This window comes from Homalodisca vitripennis, chromosome 7, assembly GCF_021130785.1.
Source record: "Homalodisca vitripennis isolate AUS2020 chromosome 7, UT_GWSS_2.1, whole genome shotgun sequence".
In the NCBI taxonomy this organism is placed as follows: Eukaryota; Metazoa; Arthropoda; class Insecta; order Hemiptera; family Cicadellidae; genus Homalodisca; species Homalodisca vitripennis.
In genome coordinates this window covers 28,935,547-28,958,953 of record NC_060213.1, presented here as the reverse complement: position 1 = coordinate 28,958,953, position 23,407 = coordinate 28,935,547, and the positions used below count along the sequence as shown (strand labels likewise).

Sequence of the window (23,407 nt, the reverse complement as noted above, 5' to 3'; positions counted from 1 at the left end):
CACCCAAGCCAACCACCGTTAATTTAAGGTCAGCCCTCCCACTGGCTTTTCCACAGACTAGTGACTTGTTAAGTGTACACCAGACCGCAAAAATCCCTAAAGTTAGATGCGGGAATTAAACCAGCAACTCCAAGGCCAACTCTTGCATCCGAGAGTAGCACCTGACTTGATATCTTGGGTTTGCAGATATCGCTCGAGCGAAAACTTGAGCAGCGCTTACTCACATCACTTAGCAGCGTTGTAATGTGTTATGATTGTGACTTGTAGCACTTGGGTTACAAAAGTCTGATAGGTCACAACATATGTTCTTACTGGTCAGTAATAATTTAGTCTGCTACCTAGAAATGTGGATTATGTATCTAAAAGTAGAATTTCATCTGAAATTGGCATGAAAACAAGGTCAAAACCAAGGTGTAGATGATCAAATGATCAAATGTAAGATCCATCATTAACACGTTAGCTGCCAAAGGTATTTTTTGAAACTTCTCTCAAATGCCATGTAGGTCAGATCTGGCCGGCACCGTATATAATAGGTAAGACTTTCTGTCGGCCATTTATCTGACCGGCAACATCAAAAAGCAGGGTTATGTTAGGTTATGTTTTTTTTTACTATGTGCTGCGGTCTACAGTCAATTTGTTGAACTTCTAGCGATCTTGAATATCGCTATTTACCTACAAAAACGACTCCCGTTGTTGTCTACTTACTTTAGCGCGGGAAATTAATACTCAAATATTGACTTGTTGTCATGGTATTGTGTCGGCCAGAAATGGCCGGCAGTATTTATTATGTAATATCGATCATTTTGAAACTTACAAAATGAATATTAAATTCTTGTTAGAAAAACACATTTTACGTGATGGAGTGATTGTTCAAGGATTGAATAAAGGTACAGCCAATGATTTACAAATGTTTGGTTTAATTTTTACATAAATCAGACATATTAAACCTAACTATCATTTTTTTCAATAAAGTACATTTCCTTGTAAAATATTTAGTTGTGAAATAAAATAAAATTGTAAAAATTTGCAATATTGATAATAATTACAATGACACTTTGTTATAAAAACATGTTATTTGTGAACTTCACGAAAACAGTCTTTACATAAGTATGGCTTCTCAGGACACTGCTCACAAAATGTGTTCACTTTGCCCAGTTTCTTGGCCACATCACGTCCACTTACTTGTACAGCTTTTTTTGTAACACATTTTGCAGTACCTTTCTGCTTCTGGACCCTGTGTGTGTTGATACCCTTTCCCTCTCCAGTAAAGTTTTGAGATATAGTTCAAGATAATGGTGCCCTGTACCTTTTACAGGAGTAATAGTGTTATTATCTAGACCAGGGCTGCCCAACCTACGGCCCACGGGCCGGATCCGGCCCGCGAGTCAGTTTTATGTGGCCTGCCTTGTTGCCAAAACAACCAAATTTGTTTACAATCATTTGAAATATTAAATAAATACAAATTTTGAGAACCAAGTAGTCCAGCCGATTTCACGTATAGAACGAGTGCCTTATTCATTTGGGTGGAGTATGAGTGTTGAAAGAAGTAGTTGCAGACAGATTTCACTGACCTACGGTGGTGGCTGCCGGATGGCGAATAGAGCGCGCGTAAAGCCACGGCACAGCGCGCGGTGCGGCGACGTAACCCCTACCCAATTCAAGGTCACCACTCGCTTACGTAATTTGTATGTCCTAGTATCCTAGTAGGATTAATTAAAATCAATGTATTCAATTTATTGGTGACTTTTTTATTGTTCCCTCAGAATTAGAGCAAACATCCAAAAGTCTGGGGTTTATATTTATTTCTACTAAAAGAACCTAAAAACATAATATATTATAAACCTTTACCTAACAACTAATAAATAATAAGAAATTACAATAATCAGAAAACAAGGGCCAAATAACCTTAAAACGCATATTTTGCACAGATTTCTGGAACAAACCCCGGGCAATACGTTTTGTTTGGGGTTCCAAATCCCCTGGGATGTTGGCCCACCTGGCCATAAAGGCTTTACAATTTGGCCTTGGGTAAAAAAAGGTTGGGCACCCCTGATGTCTAGACCCATAAGTGAAACAGCCAGATTTTCTTTAAAAGTTGTAATTGACATGCAGTGCTTTTTCTGATGTCCGCCTGCTTGTAGGTCTTGCTTTCACAGCATTAGTGTAGGCCAGCCAAGAGTTTACAACAGCGGTTCCAAGAACTATTTTCTTCTGCTGCTTTATGGTACCATTCTTCTTGACTTTCGAACACAGTGCTATAAGATGAGAGTTGGTCAGACACATCGATGCCCATCTTTCCCTTGTTGTACTCAAATACTATCTCTAATGGCTTAAAAAATTGTCATTGCCTTTTTTGTCTATTTTTCCTGTGAGAACGTACTCTACTTCATGTTTGGTGGACAACATTCGCACTTCTCTCTTGTCCTTCCATTTGGTAACTACCAATACCATCTTCATTTTCAAGGGCTTTCATTTCTCCTTTTTTTATTTGTGCCTTCATAACATCGGCAGGGAGACCTTTCCTGTTTGCTCTCACAGTACCAACAAGGTGGGTTCTTCTAGCTAAAAGATTTTTGGCAAGTTGCACTGATGTGTAGTAATTATCTACATATAAGATGTGTCCCTTATCCAAGTTATGTTCCATGAGTTCCATGACCACTGAGGTTGAAACTAATTTCATTATTTTCATTCTGGATGGTCCCTTTACCATGTAAACTTTTATACAATAGGTATACCCTTGCTGGTCACAAAGTTTGAAAATCTTTAGGCCATATTTGTGGGCCTTGTTTGGGTATGTACTGTCGAAATGACAGTCTGCCCCTAAAGGGAATCATGCTCTCGTCTATTACGAGATCTTGGCCAGCAGATTTCTTGTTCAAAAAAATGTCGTTCATCTTAGAAATTAGGGGCAAAATCTTTGCGATACGCCCATCACGTTCCTCAGCAGCATGATCGTTTTAAAATGCCAAAAGCGTAGCATTAGCTGGAAACGGTTTTCGGCTCATAACTTGAGAAGCAACAGTATTCTTATACAAAAATGTTGCCAGACCAGTAGTCTGTTATGCGGGGATGATTAGACAAGCCCATCCATATGAGGATACCAATAAACTTCCACATTTCTACATCATCTGTGGGAGCCCATTTATAAGTCTAATACTTCGGTTCAACCTCGTTTCTCGCAATACTTTACTGGCATTTCTATTAGTCTCTACGACCATCATTTGTATAATGTCGTCAGTAAATGAAAGCTAAAGTAATAGTCTACAGGTTTAGCATCATGGCCATATTTAAAATGGTACTCAGAAGTAGAAGTGAAAAGAAATTCTTGTTGCCTACCTTTAAATTCAGTCCATTCATCCATCATCACTTCTCCGTCATTTTCACCAGAATCGCCACCGTTCATATCATTTGTCTCTATTTCCATTGTAGCCTCGCCTTCATCATCACTACTGTCATGATCCGATTCACTTGGCAAAAAGTCCGGATCTTCATTCCGTGTCGTCAACACTTGAACCTATGTTTTTCCTCAATTTCAATGTTGAGGTCTGGTTCACTGGACATTGGACAGTCCAAAAGTCTTTGAATTTGTTCTTCATTTACGTCTCTACTAACTCATAATGAAATCGTTTACACAAGTTTAGTTTCGTTTCAAACTAGGTTAAAAGAAAAGATTACGCACGCACAATGGTTATTAGAAGATACAATACACTATGGCGGGAACGCAGTGGAATGCACGGACGAGCAATGGTTACTGCGCAGAACAGTGGCTGACAGCGCTGACAGTGGCAGACGGCAGCCCTAACTGATACCAACATCGGCGCACAAAAATAGTCGCAACAGTGAGCAATATAGTGCCGGCCAGATCTGGGCGGCAGTGTTTATTTTTAATGAAAAATCACAACGAAAAATGTTGTGCCGGCCAGATATGGTCCGACGCTCAAATTGCATTATATTCAAGAGATTTCAATGCAGTTTTTGACAGAAATGAATTTTAACTAACAAAACAATTCGAGTTAATGAATAAAATAATTTTAGAAACTTGGCAATTTCGGGCGGTTGGGCAGTAATATGAGCGTGGCATTTAGGGCTAGTTTACTGCCGGTCAGATCTGACCTCCATGGCAGCTAACGTGTTAATGTAATGGAATCTGCCAGTAGTCGTGGATTAGTGATATCCACTGGATATGCAATCTGATGGATTTTGGAGGAAAGAGTATTTGGTGATGAAACTGTTTCAAGAGTTTTGAGAGCGTGCTATTACAAGTTTAGTTTGTATGTTCAAGAAGTGCTTCAGATGTTAGTTTTATGTATTGGGCAGAGGATTATTTGCACTGCAATAGACAGCTAATTGGTTATATCACAAATAAAAGATCATGATCTCTAAGAATTTAGGGAACTAATGAAATTATAATCAGGTTGATGGATTACACAAGTTTTGTAGGAACTTTGGGGTGAGTGGGGGTTGGTTGTGGCAAATTCGTTCAGGTCAGGTTGGGATGGACAGAACAATGATATGGTTGAGGTTTCTGTCTTCTCAAAAATATAGTGATAAGATTTTGAGTATGGAAGAGGTTTTGGGAATGTTGAAACCCTCTTTTAGTGTCTTATTGGAGCTACATAAGCCAGGGGGGAGGGTGGTGTGGAGAATCATGTTTTTGTACAATTTTAGATAAGTCTAAAGAGTTTACTATATTTGGCCAGTTTAATTTTTTTTTACAAAATTGTTGGGGTGTCCCCTCTTGTGTTTTTTGTGAACAAGTAGTATGGAGTTGATATCTTCAGTCAAGTGACTAGACTGTAGAGGAAAGAGCTTTTAGTGTTGTTGGGTAGAGAAATATAAAACAATTGCCTTTTAGGGCGGTGGGGTGGGGAGGTGGGAAGGATTTGAATGTAACCTTCCTCAAACTGAATCTCATTACCCAAAAATGTGATATTTCTGACTGTCACCATATTAGTTCAGGTAAATATTAGTCTCCTTGTGGATTCTATTTTTGGAAACAAATTGCCTTCAGCCATTAAACTACGAATTGTCTGATAAGAGCTGTCACAAATTGTTTTGTTTCTATGGACAGGAATGATACGGCCAGCACTTTAGATGCCCTCACAAGCCAAATCAAGTGGGAGGAGAGTCACCTGGGCAACTACCGCCAGATCTACCCCTCAGATAGGGATTCCAAGTATCAGCTGTTCTTCACACAAACCCAGAGCTCTCTGTTCCAGGAGACATTTGCGTCCCGTGCACGCGAAGAAGCTGGCCGCCTTCACCGTGAGGAGTTTGAGGTATGACTTTCATGGTTTTATTCAATGTTGTCATTTCAAGCTCTTAGCAAATCCTTTTTGTATAATAAATAACAGTGGTATAAAGATTGATCCTAGGGGAATACCGTATACAAAATAAGATTAGTGAGAGTAAATCCTCTTATAAACACACTTTATATTTTCTGCTCTTGGATAAATGAATTAAATATAATTAATTTGTATTAATTACCAGATGAAGCTTCGAGGTGAAGCCAATTTGCGGATCGGCAACAGATACAAACAGCCACATCCTGAATCTCCGCTCACTAAACCTAGGATCAAGAAACTGCCTTCGGTATGTATTCTCATTCACAGTAATGTTCTGTTTGTTAGTAATTTCAATTGTACCAACAAAGATCATTAAAATATAAACAAGAATTTGTACTGAATGGAGAGTAATTAATTGTAATTAGGAGATGGTTTTATATTATCGTCGGCATTGCAGACACATTCGTAACAGGTTACTGGCATTTGCACAATGTGTTGTGTTTTTAAACAAATTCCTTGGAATTTTACGGATAATTTGTAGTTGTTAGTTGTAAGAATCAAGAAAGAGATGTGTTTCACCTTATGTGGTACAGATATCATGTAAAAATTTTAAATTATATTTAATATTAAATTATAACTTATTACTAGAATAAATAATAGCAACAAATAACAATAAAAACAATAACTAAAAAATTGTTAAAATCATGGAATCATTAAAATTTAAGATCACTTAAATCATGTAAAAACAGCTATGATGGATACCTTAATAATGTTCAAGGAACAGAGCGCCATTTTCTACACACACCCTCACAGCCAAGTTCCTGTGCGTCACATTTATATTTTGATGAATCTCGGTTTTTTTTGTAAAAAGGCGCTACTACCAACTCAGCTGAGTGTTTTTTTTCAGGACCCAACAAGGCCTTCTTAAAATCATGCAGTTTGTCCATCAGTGTGATAACTCTTAATAGAGATAACTGTGGATATTTCTTCATAAATTCCTTTTGGTCCAGAGAAAACCTTATTGATATTGGGATCTAAAGATCAAAATGCAGTTTGTCCATTAGTCGTGATAACTCGTAATAGAAAGGTCCTAAAGACTTCATCTTAATATATCTTGGTCCAAGGAAGACGATATTGATATTGGGATCAAAAGATCAAAGTGCACTTTGTCCGTCAGTGTGATAACTCGTAATAGAAAGGTCCTAGAAACTTCTTCATAAATTCCTTTTGGTCCAGAGAAGACCTTATTGATATTGGGATCTAAAGATCAAAATGCAGTTTGTCCATTAGTCGTGATAACTCGTAATAGAAAGGTCCTAAAGACTTCTTCATTAATGTATCTTGGTCCAAGGAAGACGATATTGATATTGGGGTCAAAAGATCAAAGTGCACTTTGTCCGTCAGTGTGATAACTCTTAATAGAAAGGTCCTAGAGACTTCTTCATAAATTCCTTTTGGTCCAGAAAAGACCCTGTTGATGTTGGGATCAAAAGATCAAAGTGCACTTTGTCCGTCAGTGTGATAACTCGTAATAGAAAGGTCCTAGAGACTTCTTCATAAATTCCTTTTGGTCCAGAGAAGACCCTATTGATGTTGGGATCAAAAGATCAAAGTGCACTTTGTCCGTCAGTGTGATAACTCTTAATAGAAAGGACCTAGAGACTTCTTCATAAATTCCTTTTGGTCCAGAGAAGACCCTGTTGATGTTGGGATCAAAAGATCAAAGTGCACTTTGTCCGTCAGTGTGATAACTCTTAATAGAAAGGTCCTAGAGACTTCTTCATAAATTCCTTTTGGTCCAGAGAAGACCCTATTGATGTTGGGATCAAAAGATCAAAGTGCACTTTGTCCGTCAGTGTGATAACTCTTAATAGAAAGGACCTAGAGACTTCTTCATAAATTCCTTTTGGTCCAGAGAAGACCCTGTTGATGTTGGGATCAAAAGATCAAAGTGCACTTTGTCCGTCAGTGTGATAACTCTTAATAGAAAGGTCCTAGAGACTTCTTCATAAATTCCTTTTGGTCCAGAGAAGACCCTATTGATGTTGGGATCAAAAGATCAAAGTGCACTTTGTCCGTCAGTGTGATAACTCTTAATAGAAAGGACCTAGAGACTTCTTCATAAATTCCTTTTGGTCCAGAGAAGACCCTATTGATGTTGGGATCAAAAGATCAAAGTGCACTTTGTCCGTCAGTGTGATAACTCTTAATAGAAAGGTCCTAGAGACTTCTTCATAAATTCCTTGTGGTCCAGAGAAGACCCTGTTGATGTTGGGATCAAAAGATCAAAGTGCACTTTGTCCGTCAGTGTGATAACTCTTAATAGAAAGGTCCTAGAGACTTCTTCATAAATTCATTTTGGTCCAGAGAAGACCCTATTGATGTTGGGGTCAAAAGATCAAAGTGCACTTTGTCCGTCAGTGTGATAACTCTTAATAAAAAGGTCCTAGAGACTTCTTCATAAATTCCTTTCGGTCCAGAGAAGACCCTATTGATCTTGGGGTCAAAAGTCAAAGTGTAGTTTGTCCGTCAGTGTGATAACTCGTAATAGAAAGGTCCTAGAGACTTCTTTATAAATTCATTGTGGTCCAGAGAAGACCCTATTGATCTTGGGGTCAAAAGTCAAAGTGTAGTTTGTCCGTCAGTGTGATAACTCGTAATAGAAAGGTCCTAGAGACTTCTTTATAAATAAGTTCCTTTTAGTCCAAGGAAAATCTTCAAGAAACCTTCTTCATTGAAAAGATTTTGGGTTTAAAGAGTCAAATAGGTCTCTGTCCATCTGTTTGTTTACTCTTTCATTACATTTACTATGATCCTTCTAATCTGTTGTCGCGGTTTATTCTAAATTGCAAACAACTTTTTCTGAGTTATAAAATAAGTTACTTAGTCACTATTATAAGTTGTAGCATATTTGGAACTTTCTCATGTAAAATAAGATTGGTTGTCAACAGAGGAAGAAAGATTCATCCAACTCGTTTGAACCTGTGCCAATTGTTGAAGCCGAGGAGAAGGAGAGGGTAGCCCTCATGGCCCAGAGAGATTTTCTCATTCGTAGTTTCCGAGTTGTAGACCAGGTTAGACAAACAATTCATGTAATTACAACTATTCAAATAACTATATTTATTCATAAGCATTCACAGTACATCATAATTTTATGACAAGTGATTTGTCATGAGACTTGAAAGACTAACCTACATTAAAATCCTTAAAATATGGGTTAAAATCAAATAACGATAAGTATAATAAATGTAACAACAATTTTAAAATATGATATTATAACGACTTGGATTATAGATGTCCAAGACGATATAAAATATTTTTTGATTAGTAAGCTCCGAGTGAATATTCAGTAAAATTGATTACCAAATTTTTAACTATTAAATATTATCTGGTTTGTCTAAAATAAAAAATTCAGTTCTAAATAAAAATAATGTATTTATTTTAAACTGGCAAATTAAAAGTTCAATGTTTCAGAATTTTCATCACTCTATTTTCCACAAAGAATTGACAAACCGGTTATTAGTATTAAAAAGGTCCTTTGGCAAGAAATATAAATTTCAGTCAAATATATGAAACTAAAAATCAGAGCTCTCTTGTGAAATAAAATAATAAAGTTTTCAAATAAAAATCAAATACCACTTGAAAATAACTAAAATAAAAATGTTCACTTCTAAGTTCACTCAAAATTCAAAAATCAAACTTCTCTTTCCACTGGCTGTACCTTAACTTTCAAGTCTTTGCAATTCAGATACAACTCTCTCAAACAATTATTAAAATTCAATTCTTTTCCAATTAATAATTCACAATAAAACAGTTCAAATTAAATATTAATAAATTACTAAATTTCCAAAATTCAATTAAAGTTATTAACAAAGTTCAAATTTAATTCACTTTTCTTGCAAGTTTGAACCAAATGTAACTTGTTTGATTCTATTGTGCTTTATTGTTCATCCAGAATCAGTTATGCAGATTGCTCTGTAGTTTCTATAAATTTAATTTTTCCTATAAAAAAAGACAACAAAATTAATTTAATATCAGATCTGGAAGACTATTTCAATATAACGTACAATAAATTAAGTGCTTACCTCAAAATCCCTCGTGGAAAAAAATTTAGAAACACGCGCACTGTCATCAACTTAATTCACGAAAATTACCAAAAGAAGGGCAAAAATTATGAGCTGGCGGTTTTTATAGTTCCCCTTCTCCCCCTTCTGATGGACATCCGCGGCGTTCTCTCATTGGCCCAGCCGTATCCAACTTGAGAACAATAGCCCTCTCAGATCTGACGTATCTGCCGTACACAAGACATGTTCTGATCAATTCAAGGCAGTGAACCGCCTTCCTAACTTCTCACAATCTAATTAAAATTAAATCCCAATATTTCTTTCCCAAAAAGTTTTATTTAATTTAAGTTTTAATTAAAAAATTAACCAATGTAGCTTTAAAAACGCTACAGATATATTAAAAACTATAAAGGGCTATACATTAATAATTTTTGTTGTTGAGTTAAACAGTACAATAGAACAATAAATTGAAATTTGTCAAATACAAACGATAAATAAATATGATTAAAAATCAATTGAAACATATCGGTCTATTAATTATATTTATTATAGGACATTTTCTTGTTGATATTCTAACATTTCTGTTAAAGAATAGAATGCCCTTTGCTCAAGCCACTGATGTACATTTTTCTCTGAATTTACTTGGGTAAGTAATATCTCGAAGATGCATATGTTAAGTGTTGTAAACTTTCGGCTCCACATACTGAGGCAAACGTTCAAACAAAGTTATACTGTACTGATTTTATAACACTTTATGTGTTATGGCTATGGACTGTTTGAGTCTCGTTGAATGTGTTAAGTTATGACTTTCTGAACATGCTATCTCCAAGATATAGTGGCTGTAAAGCGTTACAATTTTAGATTGGTGAAAGTGATTTTGTGATGGGCACATGCCTGGTAGAATTCTCGCAGCCTTCTTTTGCAGGATGAAGACATTATCAGCGTGTCTAGAGATACCACTTACTGATAAGCCATAATTCAGGCGAGGAGAAATAAGCATGGTAGACAGCAAGTTGAGTTTTAATGTCGTATTTTCAAGCACTCTTAAAAAAATATGGAAGAAAGCTTTTTTTGTTAAATTTGAAATACTTGAATACCAATTTAATTTATAATCAATTTCAAAACAAAGAAATTTTACTGATTCTTGGACTGATATTTCAATTTCATTAGAGTTATAGATTTTATGGTTAAGATGAGAGTTCGCTGTTTTAAATTCAATTACTTGGGTCTTAGACACATTCATAGAGAGGTCATTGACAGAGAACTAATCCTTCAAACAATTGTGTTGTCTTTACAATGTTTTGCATAGAGGCAGTCCTCTCAGCCTTGCAAATCTTCAGCATACTGGTTAACCTCCATTTGTGTTCCATCAACCAAATCATTTGCATATACGAGGGGGTACCCAAAAGTAACCGGAATTGTATTGCTGGCAGCCGGCAGCGTGTAGTACACATTCCTGCCGCTAGGCGTGTGTCGCGCAACCCATTGCGAGCTCAGTGACCCCAGTTCCAGCAAGTTTAAGTGAACAACGTGCAGCTGTGAAATTTTGTTTTTTACTTGATAAAAATGCTGCAGAAACTATTTTAATGTTGAATACAGCTTACAAAGATGATGCTATGGGGAAAACTCAGGTCTACGAGTGGTTCGCTCGATTTAAAAATGGCGACATGTCGATTGAAGACAAACCTCGTTCTGGACGTCCATCAACCTCTCGAACGGACGAAAATGTTGAGAAAATTCGTGAACTTGTGCTCACCGACCGTCGACAGACAATTGAGGAACTATCAGAGAGTAGTGGGTTAACTTGGAGCTCGGTTCAGCGAATTTTAACAGGAGATTTAGGACTGAAAAGGGTTGCTGCCAAATTTGTTCCTCGACTTCTGACTGACCATCAAAAGGCACATCGAGTTGAAACTTGCCGCCTTCTGAAAGAACATCTCGAAAATGATCCCGATTTTCTGGAAAAGGTAATTACTGGTGATGAGTCATGGTTCTATGGTTATGACCCAGAAACGAAGCAACAGTCAAGCCAATGGAAGTCGCCATCTTCACCTCGTCCAAAAAAATGTCGGCAAGTCAAATCAAACATCAAAACCATGTTGATTTGCTTTTTTGATGCTAAAGGCATTGTTCATTCTGAGTTTGTTCCTCCAGGTCAGACTGTCAACCAAACATTTTATTTGGAGATTTTAAGAAGATTGCGCAACAGTGTTCGCCAGAAAAGACCCGATTTGTGGCAGACTGGAGACTGGTTCTTCCACCACGACAACGCACTGGCACACACAGCCATCTCAGTTAGGCAGTTTTTAGCCAAAAACGGCATGTTTTCCGCTGCCTCACGCACCTTACTCGCCTGACCTCGCTCCATGCGACTTTTTTTATTTCCACACATGAAAAGAGGCTTGAAAGGTCAACAATTTGACAACGTTGAAGAGGTTAAGAAAAAAACGAAGCTCGAGCTTGCAGCCATTTCTAAAGATGACTACAAAAAATGTTTTGATCAATGGAAATACCGTTGGGACAAGTGTATTAGTTGTAATGGAGATTATTTTGAAGGAGATAAGGTCGTATTGTAAAAAATTGTATAATATATAATTTTTATAAAATAATTCCGGTTTTTTTTTGGGTACCCCCTCGTATTATGAAAAGAGAGGGTACAAGAATGGAACCCTGTGGTACGATATTTTTTAACCCAGTGCTTGATGACTTGCATTGTAGGATTTCATGAATGACAGTCCAAGGCCTTAGACAGGTCACAGAGATCACTTACAGCCCTATTTAGCAATATAATAAATTAACAATTTATTTCAGGTATCCATTAATCAATAGCTTTTAATAACGAAATATATCTTGTATTTTCTCTTAGGTTGCCTCGGTGTTGAAGAAAATGTCTAACGAGAAGATCAAAGTTGGCGAAACGAAGAGCGAAACCAAACCACAACCACCTCCTCCACCTATGCCACCGAAGAAGCTGTGTTCTCTCCCGAATACCACCTGTACAGAGCCTTTGAATAAAACTGTTCAGGTATTACACAACATAGAGTAATAAAACGGTTTTTAAGAATTTGTAAGTAAAATAATGTACTGTGTGTTTTTATCACTACATACCACTGCAAAGTTGAACCATCTGGCTGCGTCATTGACTGATTTGCTTTATTTGGCACTTCCCACTAAGTCATAAATGTAAAATTAGAACATTCTGTACATTAAAAAAATTTATTCATTCATCACTTATTTAAGGGCATCAGAGCTGAAGGGTTCCTACGTTTTGTTATTGGAAAACAATTAAAAAATTTGTTTTTAAACCCATCTTCAAAAGTTCTGTAGTGAACCATACCTGTAAAGTTAGACTGTGTAAATAGGCCTTATATTAATTTAGGGATTTACGACTCAAAAATCCGGACTACAGAGTAACCACACCACAAGTCACGTAACAGACTTTGCTGAAGTTTCAAGTCAAATGTTCAGTTTGTTTTTAAATGCTTTAGCAAGATAACTTGCAAAAGACAGACAGACAAAAAGATGAAATGAATTTGGCCAGCCTCTCGAGTTATAAATTTGCAAAAATTCAAGTTTAATGCTCAATATGTTCTCGAAATATCATATGGACAGTTAGGTTTTTACCAACAATCAGTCAGTACATCTAAAATGTCAAAAATTAATTTTTGTTTAGATATTCTAAAAAATCATTACATGGAGACTCTTGCTACATTAGGATTAAATATAGCCAATATTTGCTACTAAAGAATTCTTGAAGTTGAACGAGTATCTCTGCATAAGAATGTTTAGTTCAGCTCCAGTTCATCTTCCATTTAGTGCGGCCTCTGAAGTCTAACCCTGTGACAGATTTGACTCCTGGTATGTGGAATCTACATCCATCTGAAGAGATCCAAAACAGTCGGCAATGAAGAAGCAACGAACTCTACATCGTTTCGACATCAGAGACTTCTTGACTATAAACAAATGTAATGAAGATGAAGTGGTGTTCTCATTGTATCATCAGGTACACAAAAAATTGTCAGATAGATGTTGATTCTGGATTCCAGGAGTCATATCCCTGACAGCGTCAGATTTCAGGTGCCTTATTAAGTGGAAGGTGAACTGGAACTGAACTTAACATTCTTATCGAATCAACCCTTCCCACCATTGCTCTACGTTATTTGTATTTCTGCATAATGAACATCTCAGAGCTTAATCTCTAGTTAACCTTTGTAAGTTTTTGAAGAGAAGTTCAACCTCACCCTTTACTTCTCTTTGTACTTAATTATTGTAGCTAAATAGGAGGAAGTAATATCAAATCCCTTAGCAACATCTAATATCTCTTTCTTTGGTTGTCTTCACTAACACCTTATGTTTAAATCCCGCTGTAAAAGAAGGGGTAAATGGAGAGGGTAATTTGAAGGGAAGTTTTAAAACTTGTTATTTTTGGGAATCCTTTATATTAGGACTCGACTATATTTTAAAATTAGTTCTGAAACACGTGAAAAGGACACATTTCAGAATGATTCTACGGTGAATAGACCAAATGGTTGGAACCCATACTAGTTTGCTATTGCTAGTGTTAGTGTATGTTTTAAAACCTCTCAAGTTGTATATGTTGTTATGTTTTCCCAGTTGTTAGAATTTATAATCTTGTTTCAGAAACTGCCACCGAAAGAAAACCAAACAAATTGTCAATCTGTTAAAGGAACCGTAATTGAACCTCCGACTACATTGCGTAAGTATATTTATAGAACTAAAGCCCTAAAATTGTAGTCAACTCCTGATTTATCAGTTAAGTTACCTTGGATGGCCTAAAACAGCAAGGAATTTAATCCATTTTCGTCTTCATTACGTTCATTAATCATGTACGATTTGTAGGTTAAGTACTTATTAAGCTGACAGTGTATTTTCAAATTACGTACAGATTTTCCTTGAACTTTTTGATCAGGTATGGGAAAAATTCTTCCAAAATGTCTCTATAATGATTAAACTCTCAGGCTAGAACTAACATGGATTCTGTATTATCTTTTTCTCTAGCACAGAGTTATTTATGTCGGAAACAACCTCATAAAAATCTGAGTAAAGCATTGGAACAGAAAATGGACTCCCAAGAATTATCCAAAGGTAAACCATTTTATGTTCTGTACCAGGTGTGGATAGTTATGAGTAATTGATTTGTTGTTCCAGAAGCAGCCAGTAAGGCGGAAGCGTACTTCAATGATCGATGGCACACACCGAAAACTCTTAGTGCCAAAACCTCTTCCTCTGTCTTCCCGAACAAAATGGCTCTGGATCCTCCTGTACCCGGTGAGAAGTAGCAGGGTTTGGTTTGGTTGTATTGTTTTTGTTTTGTACTTGTTCCTTTTTTTGTTTTCTTTGTTTTCAAATCATAATAAATTTAAAGATAGTAAATTTTCATGGCCATTTGTTATTTTTCAGTTCATCTATTACAAATTTTCATTTACTAATAGTTAAATAAATAATGTTAAACCATGGTATACTTGAAAAAAAAGGATGTTTATATCAATCTTCGCAACTTTTAATCATGAAGTGAACAAATAATGTACTTTTTGGATATTGAAAGTTTTCATTGGATCCAAATCATTTGTTCACTCCCTTAAACGAAGCCAAAGTCAATCAAGATTCAGAGAATCATATTACAGTCACATATGAGAGAAATTAAATTGTCAATTCCATTTTTTAACATAACTCCTGGGTAATTTACACACAGCATGTGAAACACTGATGACAACATTTAAGTATCTTAACCTACGTCACAGTTGGAAGGTCCTGAAATGGCTGGTTTTGTTTGAGTGTTGTACATGTGTACTTTAAAAATATCTCTAAAAGTATACATTTATTACAATCCTATATATGTAATACATCTTTTTCCAAAAGATTTGTAGTCTAGATAATTATAATGTATAAAACTCAATGTTATCAAAACATTTGGTTTTCATATTGGTGCGAATACACTCGACAGGGCATTATGATATGACAAAAATCAAAATATGAAACAATCAAAATGTTCAATAGTTAATTTTAAGGTGGCATTTTAATTTGTTCTGTTGTGTTTATTTTAGTACTACTTGTGGTGTGAGCATATATTATTTTTGTTTATATAACTGTGGATTAGAGAACATCATAATCGTGTGTAATGTGTCAGAAGAATTTAGCGTTTTCAAATCGCTTAAAGGTGTAACTGCAAAAATACAAAGCAATATCAGCAGAACCAGACCCAGACTGAAATTAACATTGTAAATATAGGAAAACAAAATACACCATTGAAATCAGTAACTCTTTGTTTTGCCTGAGCACCTTCTATGTTTGACAGGATTAGATTTGACCATTGCCTTCAATATTTTTTCCTAAGACAAACATCATGTTGATGCTTGCGAATCAAGAATGAATCGGGAAAGTTTTCAACGTAATTAAAAACATTATTTTGGTGTGCTCCTGATGAGACAGTGGTACCACCTTTTCATCTATATTACATGGATAGTTGCTGGGTAAACTAGACAGACTTCTTTGGTAGTCTAGGTGTCTCTGGAGTCGAAACAATGTAAAGAGTTCGTTTTGAACGTCTTTGTGACTGATTTTTTTTTATCTCTTCAGACAGCTGACGTGGACTCCAGATTCCAGGAGTCAAGTCTGTGATAGTGGCAGATTTCAACGCTACATTAAGCGGAATGTGAAATTGAGCAAAAACTGGACATTATTTTAGTCTCATTCTGTTCTTTCCCATGAGTCAAAAGCTTGTGTGAGGAGAAAGAATCATAACAGTAAGAGTTAGACAATACTTACAAAAAGTGCTCTGGTAGAAATCAAAATGGTTAAAAGATTAGAGTAAAAAATGTCCATGTATCTCCTCCATGTTTGTAAGTAATCATTGTTCTTAGATGAAGTTCAAACCATTTTTAAAATTTTTTACTTAAATAAATAAAAAATAAGAATTTCTAAAAAATGTTAATTAGAAGAAACAACTGTTACATATGATGTGATTCCTGAAATGAATTAAGGCATGATAATTTCAGTAGTGCATAAAATATATACCTAAAAGGAAAAATTATTATAATTAAAATTGGGGGTAACATGTATTGTGATTGATGAACCTAAATTAATCATATTATTTTAAACACGGCTTATAAAAATGTTGAATGTAAAAGACATCAGTACAGATCTTATAAAAACTGTGTGTTTCATTAAGAATTCGTCTTCAAAATAATACAATAATAATTTTTATTTTTTATTTTTATATTTACAAATCATTGACAATGTCAGAAATTACAGCACTCAGCTAGGTCACACAGCATGTTAATTACTTCTTACTACTGAGAGAACTGAAGGAAAGAAATTTTTATTTTCAAACCATAAAAGGTATGTTTTGTGTATAGCATACTAAACATACTGTAATGATATGTTTGAAAGCCTAAGGTTGTTCATAGAGAAGGAAAGTTGTAGCCACCAGTAACGTTCTCTTTTTATAAAGTTAAACGCAACAAGTATCTGATCCACCTGTCTCCTAACAAGAATGTGCATAACAAGAGAAAAGTGTTGTTTACACTTTTGTCAAATGCCATAATGTTATAACTCAGTGGCTCCAGGTTTATCCGAAGTTCTTGAAACCATTGCACATAAGTAACATTGGTAAATGACAACTGTATGCCCACTTTGACCTGTAAAAGATTAAACTTCTCGTGAGTCCTTGTTTAAAGCCTGTTATTGACGATAGATGATTTAAAAGGATAATAGAATTTCGGATATTTGCCAATGTTATTTGTTACTAAAAAGCACTATGTTTTGAGGATTGAGATGTATCGTCGTCCTCTGGTGTCAAAAACCTTAATACGAACGGTTGAACACGTGCAAAATAAAAAACTCAAAATTAAAAATTGAGAAAATAATTTTGCTACACACTAAAATGAATTTGACAAATTTTTTTATACCAAAAACTTTGGCTGTACCTAACTGGTACACAAACGGCATAAAGTCCAGACTGGTTACAGAGAACTCAAGTGATGTGACTACATATAAACAAGAGCAGTACACAACACACGTCACATGCACCAGAGAAGGTGAAATACTGACTTGTGACTCTTTGACACTCTGCTAGGTGTAGTGACTTTGGTGAGTGATTTGAATGCAAAGGTAGGTAGTCAGGTGTTGAGACAGCTAGTCATTAAAGATGGTTATGAACCTAAAGAACAATGTTCAGACCAGTAACATTGTAATGTACATGATCGCTTGGTTGTATCTCGTAATTTTAGAGTGCAGAACTCTCAGTGAGCTTAGGCCTGACATCTCAGCTGCTTAGAGGGTATATATGACCTTAAGTAGATGAAATGATTACAGAAAAGCTGTGAGGATATGCGAGGTCATTCACCTATTCAATGTTTTGAAGTTGGATAATTTCCACTAATGATGAGCTTACCTTTCCTTTTGAGTGAGCTGTGGTAACCGTTCCTACTGTAAACATGTCATTCCGTTGACAGTGAAAAGAACCTTTGATCACAATAAGGGGCTGGTGTTACTACAAAAGTCATAATGTATACATTATTTGTATGTATTTATAGTAATGACCTTCAAAGATGACATCTTTTAATGCACACTATAAAATTTTCATAGCACAAATTCAATACAGTGGTTTTCAGATAAAAGGAAATTACAGGAATTAGGTTCAGTAACGCTACAACGTTGCTCGACCGTGCAGTGAGGAACGATAACGTTCAGTTCAGTTGATTTGTGTAGTGATGAGTGGTTTCAGGCAAATCACTGTAAAGAGCTTTTCCCAACAACCCTGACCACAGGTCAACCTGTGATTTAAGAAGAGTAGTGATAAAATCACATGTAGTGATTTAAGTTTTATCAGTAATTTATAATCAGGTAACTGCACCTATCCCTCTAGGAATATCCTATCCCATAAGAACACGTTTTCTATTTACATCCTCTTTTCTTGATTTCTGATTGTTACTGCACATAATGTATTTGTATGGTACGAAGGGTTGATTCATTGTGAATTTTGAGTTTAGCTGCGAATCCCCTTTCTCTTAGTGAAGCGCCTGGAATTTTACGCTAACAGACTTGACTCCTGAAATCTGGAGCCATGTTCGTGTCTGAAGAGATTCAAATAAAAACTTGTGAAGATGAAGCACAAAATGAACCCTTTACACCATTTCTATGCCAGAGACACCTAGACTACAAAATATAGTGTAAGGTGAAGAGGTATTTTTATTTAGCTTCATTAAGAGAAAGGTAAACTGGAGCTTAACTCAAAATTCTCTTCTGATTGTTGTCAGCAAAGCAAAGAATTAAAGGTACTTTCTTAAACATCAACATTCAAAATCACAAAGTCTTAATAATGTTTAAGGTATTACATACCTTGTACTTATTTGGTGTACTGGTAGTTTGAACCTAGATTTACAATATCAGTGTTTTATTCTTTACTTCATCTACTAGGTTGTGGTTCAGTTACATTTCCCATAGGTTATTTTCGGTAATAGTACTTTAATAGTTGTGATTAGAAGTGTTTGATTTTTTTTTAATGATTGACACTTAAAAACTCAGCTTGAACTAGCCTACCATGAGTATTGTTGTGAATTTATCAACTTATATATATTCTAGTAACGAATTGGATTTGTAAATCCATTTTGTTTTGATAAGCTAACCTGGAATATCTAACAATTGGATTATTCTTTTAGTGATGTAATCTGTGTTATAAAAAATTTTGTACTGTAATCTGCATTTTTTTTAACGTTGAAGGACAGCAATGAATTGACTATCAATATAATGATGATGCCATAAATAGTCCTTATATTTTTATGGGACACAAATTCCACCAATAAAAGTGGTGTCTGTGTCTGTTTGGAATTATAAAAATATACAATCTTTTGTGTATAATTAAGAAAAAATGGTTTGAAAATAAATCAATAAAAAAGAAATACCTTTTATTGCTAGGATTTTCTTAGATACATCTGTTTCTTAGAACAACTTTTATAATTTAAATCTAATAGTATCATTACTTACTATGCTAAAAAATATTATTATAAGAAGACTCTGAGTGTCTTTATCTTGTCGCAAAGAGACAAACTCTCGTCACTAAGCTTTACCAATTAGAAGGATATTATAATGAAACAACTGTTTTGTTACATTAAACAATGATAAATAGACACAGAATTAATGTTATCATTTCCCATCATCTAACAATAGTAAAAATAGTATTTTGCAATGATACAAGAACACTGAAAAATATTTTTATTTAAACATGTACAAGTAAGAAAGGTGTGTAAATGAAGTTTTTCTTAGTAATAATAGTTTTATTTAAAACAGTAAGTACAAATTTTTAAAGTTGTATAACAAACAAACATAACATGAAAAGTAGTTGTTATACTCATTTGTTTAATACAAATTTTACATCAGTGTTTTGGAATATAATCATCAAATAAATCACGGAAGTACAATTTCCATTTTACTTTTGTAAAATAATTTAGAAAACGTTTACATATCCAGCCTTATTCATTTTTAGTAGAAGACCAAGTGCAGCTAAAAAAGAAACTCGCATGTTTGGTCAATATTAAGAACATCAGAGATATTGAAAATTACCTTGTTTAAAACTGTTAAGTTAAACCATGTAAGTGAATTAAACTGTATTGACATTGTCTGGCGCTAAATTTATTTTGCCACATTGAAAAATCCAGACTCAGCAAGTATGTGCCTCTAATATTCCTGTACCAAATTTATTCTGTTGTCCAAAGAATATCTTAAGTATAGTAAAAATAGCGCAAATTAAATATTCCCCCTTGATAACAAGACCAATCTGTCGCGCAGGGTTACAAGTGATGTGTAATGAAGCAACAATACGGGTGCGACCAGATCTGCCTGCGTCTGCGCAGTGGCCCACGCTCGGTGCCAAGAGTACCAAGGCGCACATCGCTCGGCACTTCTCCAACACCGTCAAGATTCACGGGCTCGAGCGGCGACTCAGCAGTGAAAAGTTCATCTCCTTTCATTGAATATTTGCTCAATGTTCAGCCTTGCTCATCAAAGACTCTGTACGGTTTTTTGTTTCTATGTGAATTTTAGTATTGTATTGTTGAAATTAAAGAATATACAGTTTTGCAGTTGTTGCATTATTCGATTTTTGTTCTTTGTCATTACATATTGTAATCCAGCAGTGTTGGATGTTTAACTTTTTTCCAAGTATTCATGACACCCAATCACTTCTGGTTGGTTTATACCTTCCAGTTGAACCTACCACTGGGCACAGCAAAAACCAATGTGTCACTTAAATCAGGGGAACCTTATGGATGTCCAGGAGTGGCACATCACTAACCTCAAATTTTAAGAATCTGGGGCACAAGGGTAGTTCGATTGGTCTAGTCTACTTTGATAGATGACTGTTGGAGTTCGTTCCTTAAGAGTCAAAGGCTCTTGATAGCCTACATATAAGGGTGTGCCACCTCCTGCCTGCTTTGACTGGAGAGGCTGGTTCAGAGCTGGCTTCCCCTTCTTCCGAGGGGCCATGACTTGAGATTAGTGCCCTAAGTTCTTCCTCATAGATATCAACAGGAGGCGGCCCTACCTCCTGGTGGGGGGGGGGGGGGGTGGGGGGGGGGGGGGGTGGGGGGGGGGGGGGGTGGGGGGGGGGGGGGGTGGGGGGGGGGGGGGGTGGGGGGGGGGGGGGGTGGGTGCTCCCCCACACTTCAGTGCATTGGTTACGAACGCTTGGTTACGAACAAAAATTTGGAGATCGGTGGATATGCCGGCAAGGACCTTTGCTGTGGCCTCTAAGGAGTCCAAACCTGACACCCTGTAATTTTTTTCTTGTACATCAAAAGTGTTGTTTATTCACAAAAATTCACGGCCTGAAACACATAAAACACAGGATTATGAAGCAATGACAATCATAAACGAAGAATTAATAACGAATGTTTGGAGAGAAGTTGAGTAGGCTATTGTTTGGACATTTGTCGAGCGACTAAGGGTGCACATATTGAAATAGATTAATTATGTAAAAAAACTGTTTGAGACGACAAATTAGATGAATAAACTACATTAACTGTAAGTAAGTTGGCTTTTCTTTAAACCATGTTCGAAACCGCACAATTCTTTTATGATAACCCGTTTGAGATATATATATATATCTCAAACATAAAGATATATATATATATATCTAAGGGATATATATATATATAGTCTCTTAGAGCAGTTTCAAAAGAAAACTACAATTTTTTTCGTACAATATTTCGTTGTAATTAACAAACTTTTTCAAGTACACTTTTAAAATATACATAGAATCTATATATATATATAATATATATATATATATATAATATATATATATATATATATATATATATATTATATATAAATCAAACGGTCAGACATATAAATAAATGTGTTAGATCAGCATCCGCTAACTACTGTATATACCAATTCTTAAATTGTCAACTTTCGGTGTTTTATGTCGTTGTTCTACAATGATACAACTATTTATCATTTATGTATCTGATGATCAATTTTAAGTGTTTCAAGCTCGTAATTTGAGGAAAACATTTTGAAAATATTTTTAACCCTTTCAATACAAAAAAATTTTACAAAATTTATTTTTGAAAAATTTTTTTGAGGTGCAATTTGAACATATAAAGTTACCCTCTCTTAGCCCCCTTTGCCATTTTTCCAAAAAATTTTTTATAATAATTTGAATTTGAAATATTACTTTTTAAAATGTTCCGCCTTCATTATTTTCCAACGCGTTTATCATAGCTGTTCAGTTGTAAGGTAGCGGTTTTTTAATATGCAGGCGTTACTGATCAAATTGTAACGTTAGACAAAGATAGGCCTCAGATTTTATTTTAAACATTACACTTTAAACCACTGTGTTCAGCAAAAGATCACCAATTTAGTATGTTTAAATATAGAATTCACTTTTAAGTTTTAATTAAATTATGTAAGAACTGTGTCTTTAATGTACAAAAGTATATAAATAGCTCTTTGATCATTTTGCTTCTTACACGTGTTTTACACTAATTACAGCGTACATTTTTACACTACACCGTAAGTCCGAGAGCAGTATTTTACAGTTAAAAATTCATTTAGGAAATTCTGCTTCGTTAATCGAATATACTAAAGGTACCCGATCGCACCCGGGGTGGAATCTAGACGCAAATTCAGTTAGCCGCCCCTGGTTTCGTATTTCTTTATTAATCCAGGAGGCGCTGGTAACCAAGGTACAGAGGCAGTGGCTGTGGCGGTGGAATCTAAGTGGCATTGATATACTGAAGTAGTAGGGCTACCCCACTTACACCCCGTCCCTTTGTACCACCACGGCTGCTTTAGCCCTTTTTGTGTACAGTACTACATGATCTCTCATAGCCCTTACATATGCCTTTTCCTGAATATAAATAAATTTAGTCCTTCGCCTCAGTTAATTATTATTATAAATAAATTGGAGATCAAAATATTATTTTGTTATTACAATCATAAGAACTAATTAGGTTTAATTTATTTATATTCATTTTCAATATCATTTCAATTATTTTTTGGCTGAGCGTTAGCGAAGCCTATTTCTCGAGGGACTAGAAAAACTTCATTCCTATAGGCTATATCTGTCTTATTCACACGATATCTCGAAAACGAACTGATCTGTAGAATTAAAATTTTTCACAAAGCTTCATTTCCATACAGGGTGTCCAGTAAAAGTGGGATTTGTTATGCACATAAATATTAGCAAAAAAGTTCATATGAATGTATGCCCTAAGATTTATATTTTCCATCCATCTATCTGTATGTGTCTGTTATCGAAAAAATCTTTTCAACCAGTTGAGATAAAGTTACGTAACATGAGAATTGTTTTGACCTATGGTAGACCTTTTTGAAAATAGGTTTCAAAATGGCGTACTTTAGTCGAGTTTGAGTTATTTTGATGGAAACAATTTAAACGTTCGCCATTTTGAAACGGTTAAAAGGATTTTATTGATATCTTATTTTCAAAAAACTCTACCAAAGGTTAATATAGTTCTCAAGTTCCACAACTTTATCTCAACTAGTTATATAGATATAAGTTTTTGATAAAAAACA

At 35.3% G+C, this 23,407-nt stretch overlaps 1 protein-coding gene across 2 annotated transcripts in view; it reads left to right on the top strand.

Moving 5' to 3' along the window:
• The window catches only part of LOC124365785 (tubulin polyglutamylase ttll6-like), a 30,301-nt gene extending 9,853 nt beyond the window's left edge, over nt 1–20,448 (top strand). The window contains exons 7-13 of one of the 2 annotated variants that reach the window (XM_046821797.1): nt 5,072–5,279; nt 5,491–5,592; nt 8,237–8,359; nt 12,216–12,374; nt 13,991–14,066; nt 14,522–14,638; nt 20,156–20,448. In XM_046821797.1, the coding sequence (XP_046677753.1) occupies nt 5,072–5,279; nt 5,491–5,592; nt 8,237–8,359; nt 12,216–12,374; nt 13,991–14,066; nt 14,522–14,638; nt 20,156–20,340 (970 nt within the window). In that variant the 3' untranslated portion in view covers nt 20,341–20,448. Of the gene's footprint in view, nt 1–5,071; nt 5,280–5,490; nt 5,593–8,236; nt 8,360–12,215; nt 12,375–13,990; nt 14,067–14,518; nt 14,639–20,155 lie in introns of both variants that reach the window. The other variant, XM_046821796.1, reaches the window with a different exon arrangement.
• Nucleotides 20,449–23,407: the final 2,959 nt, after the last annotated feature.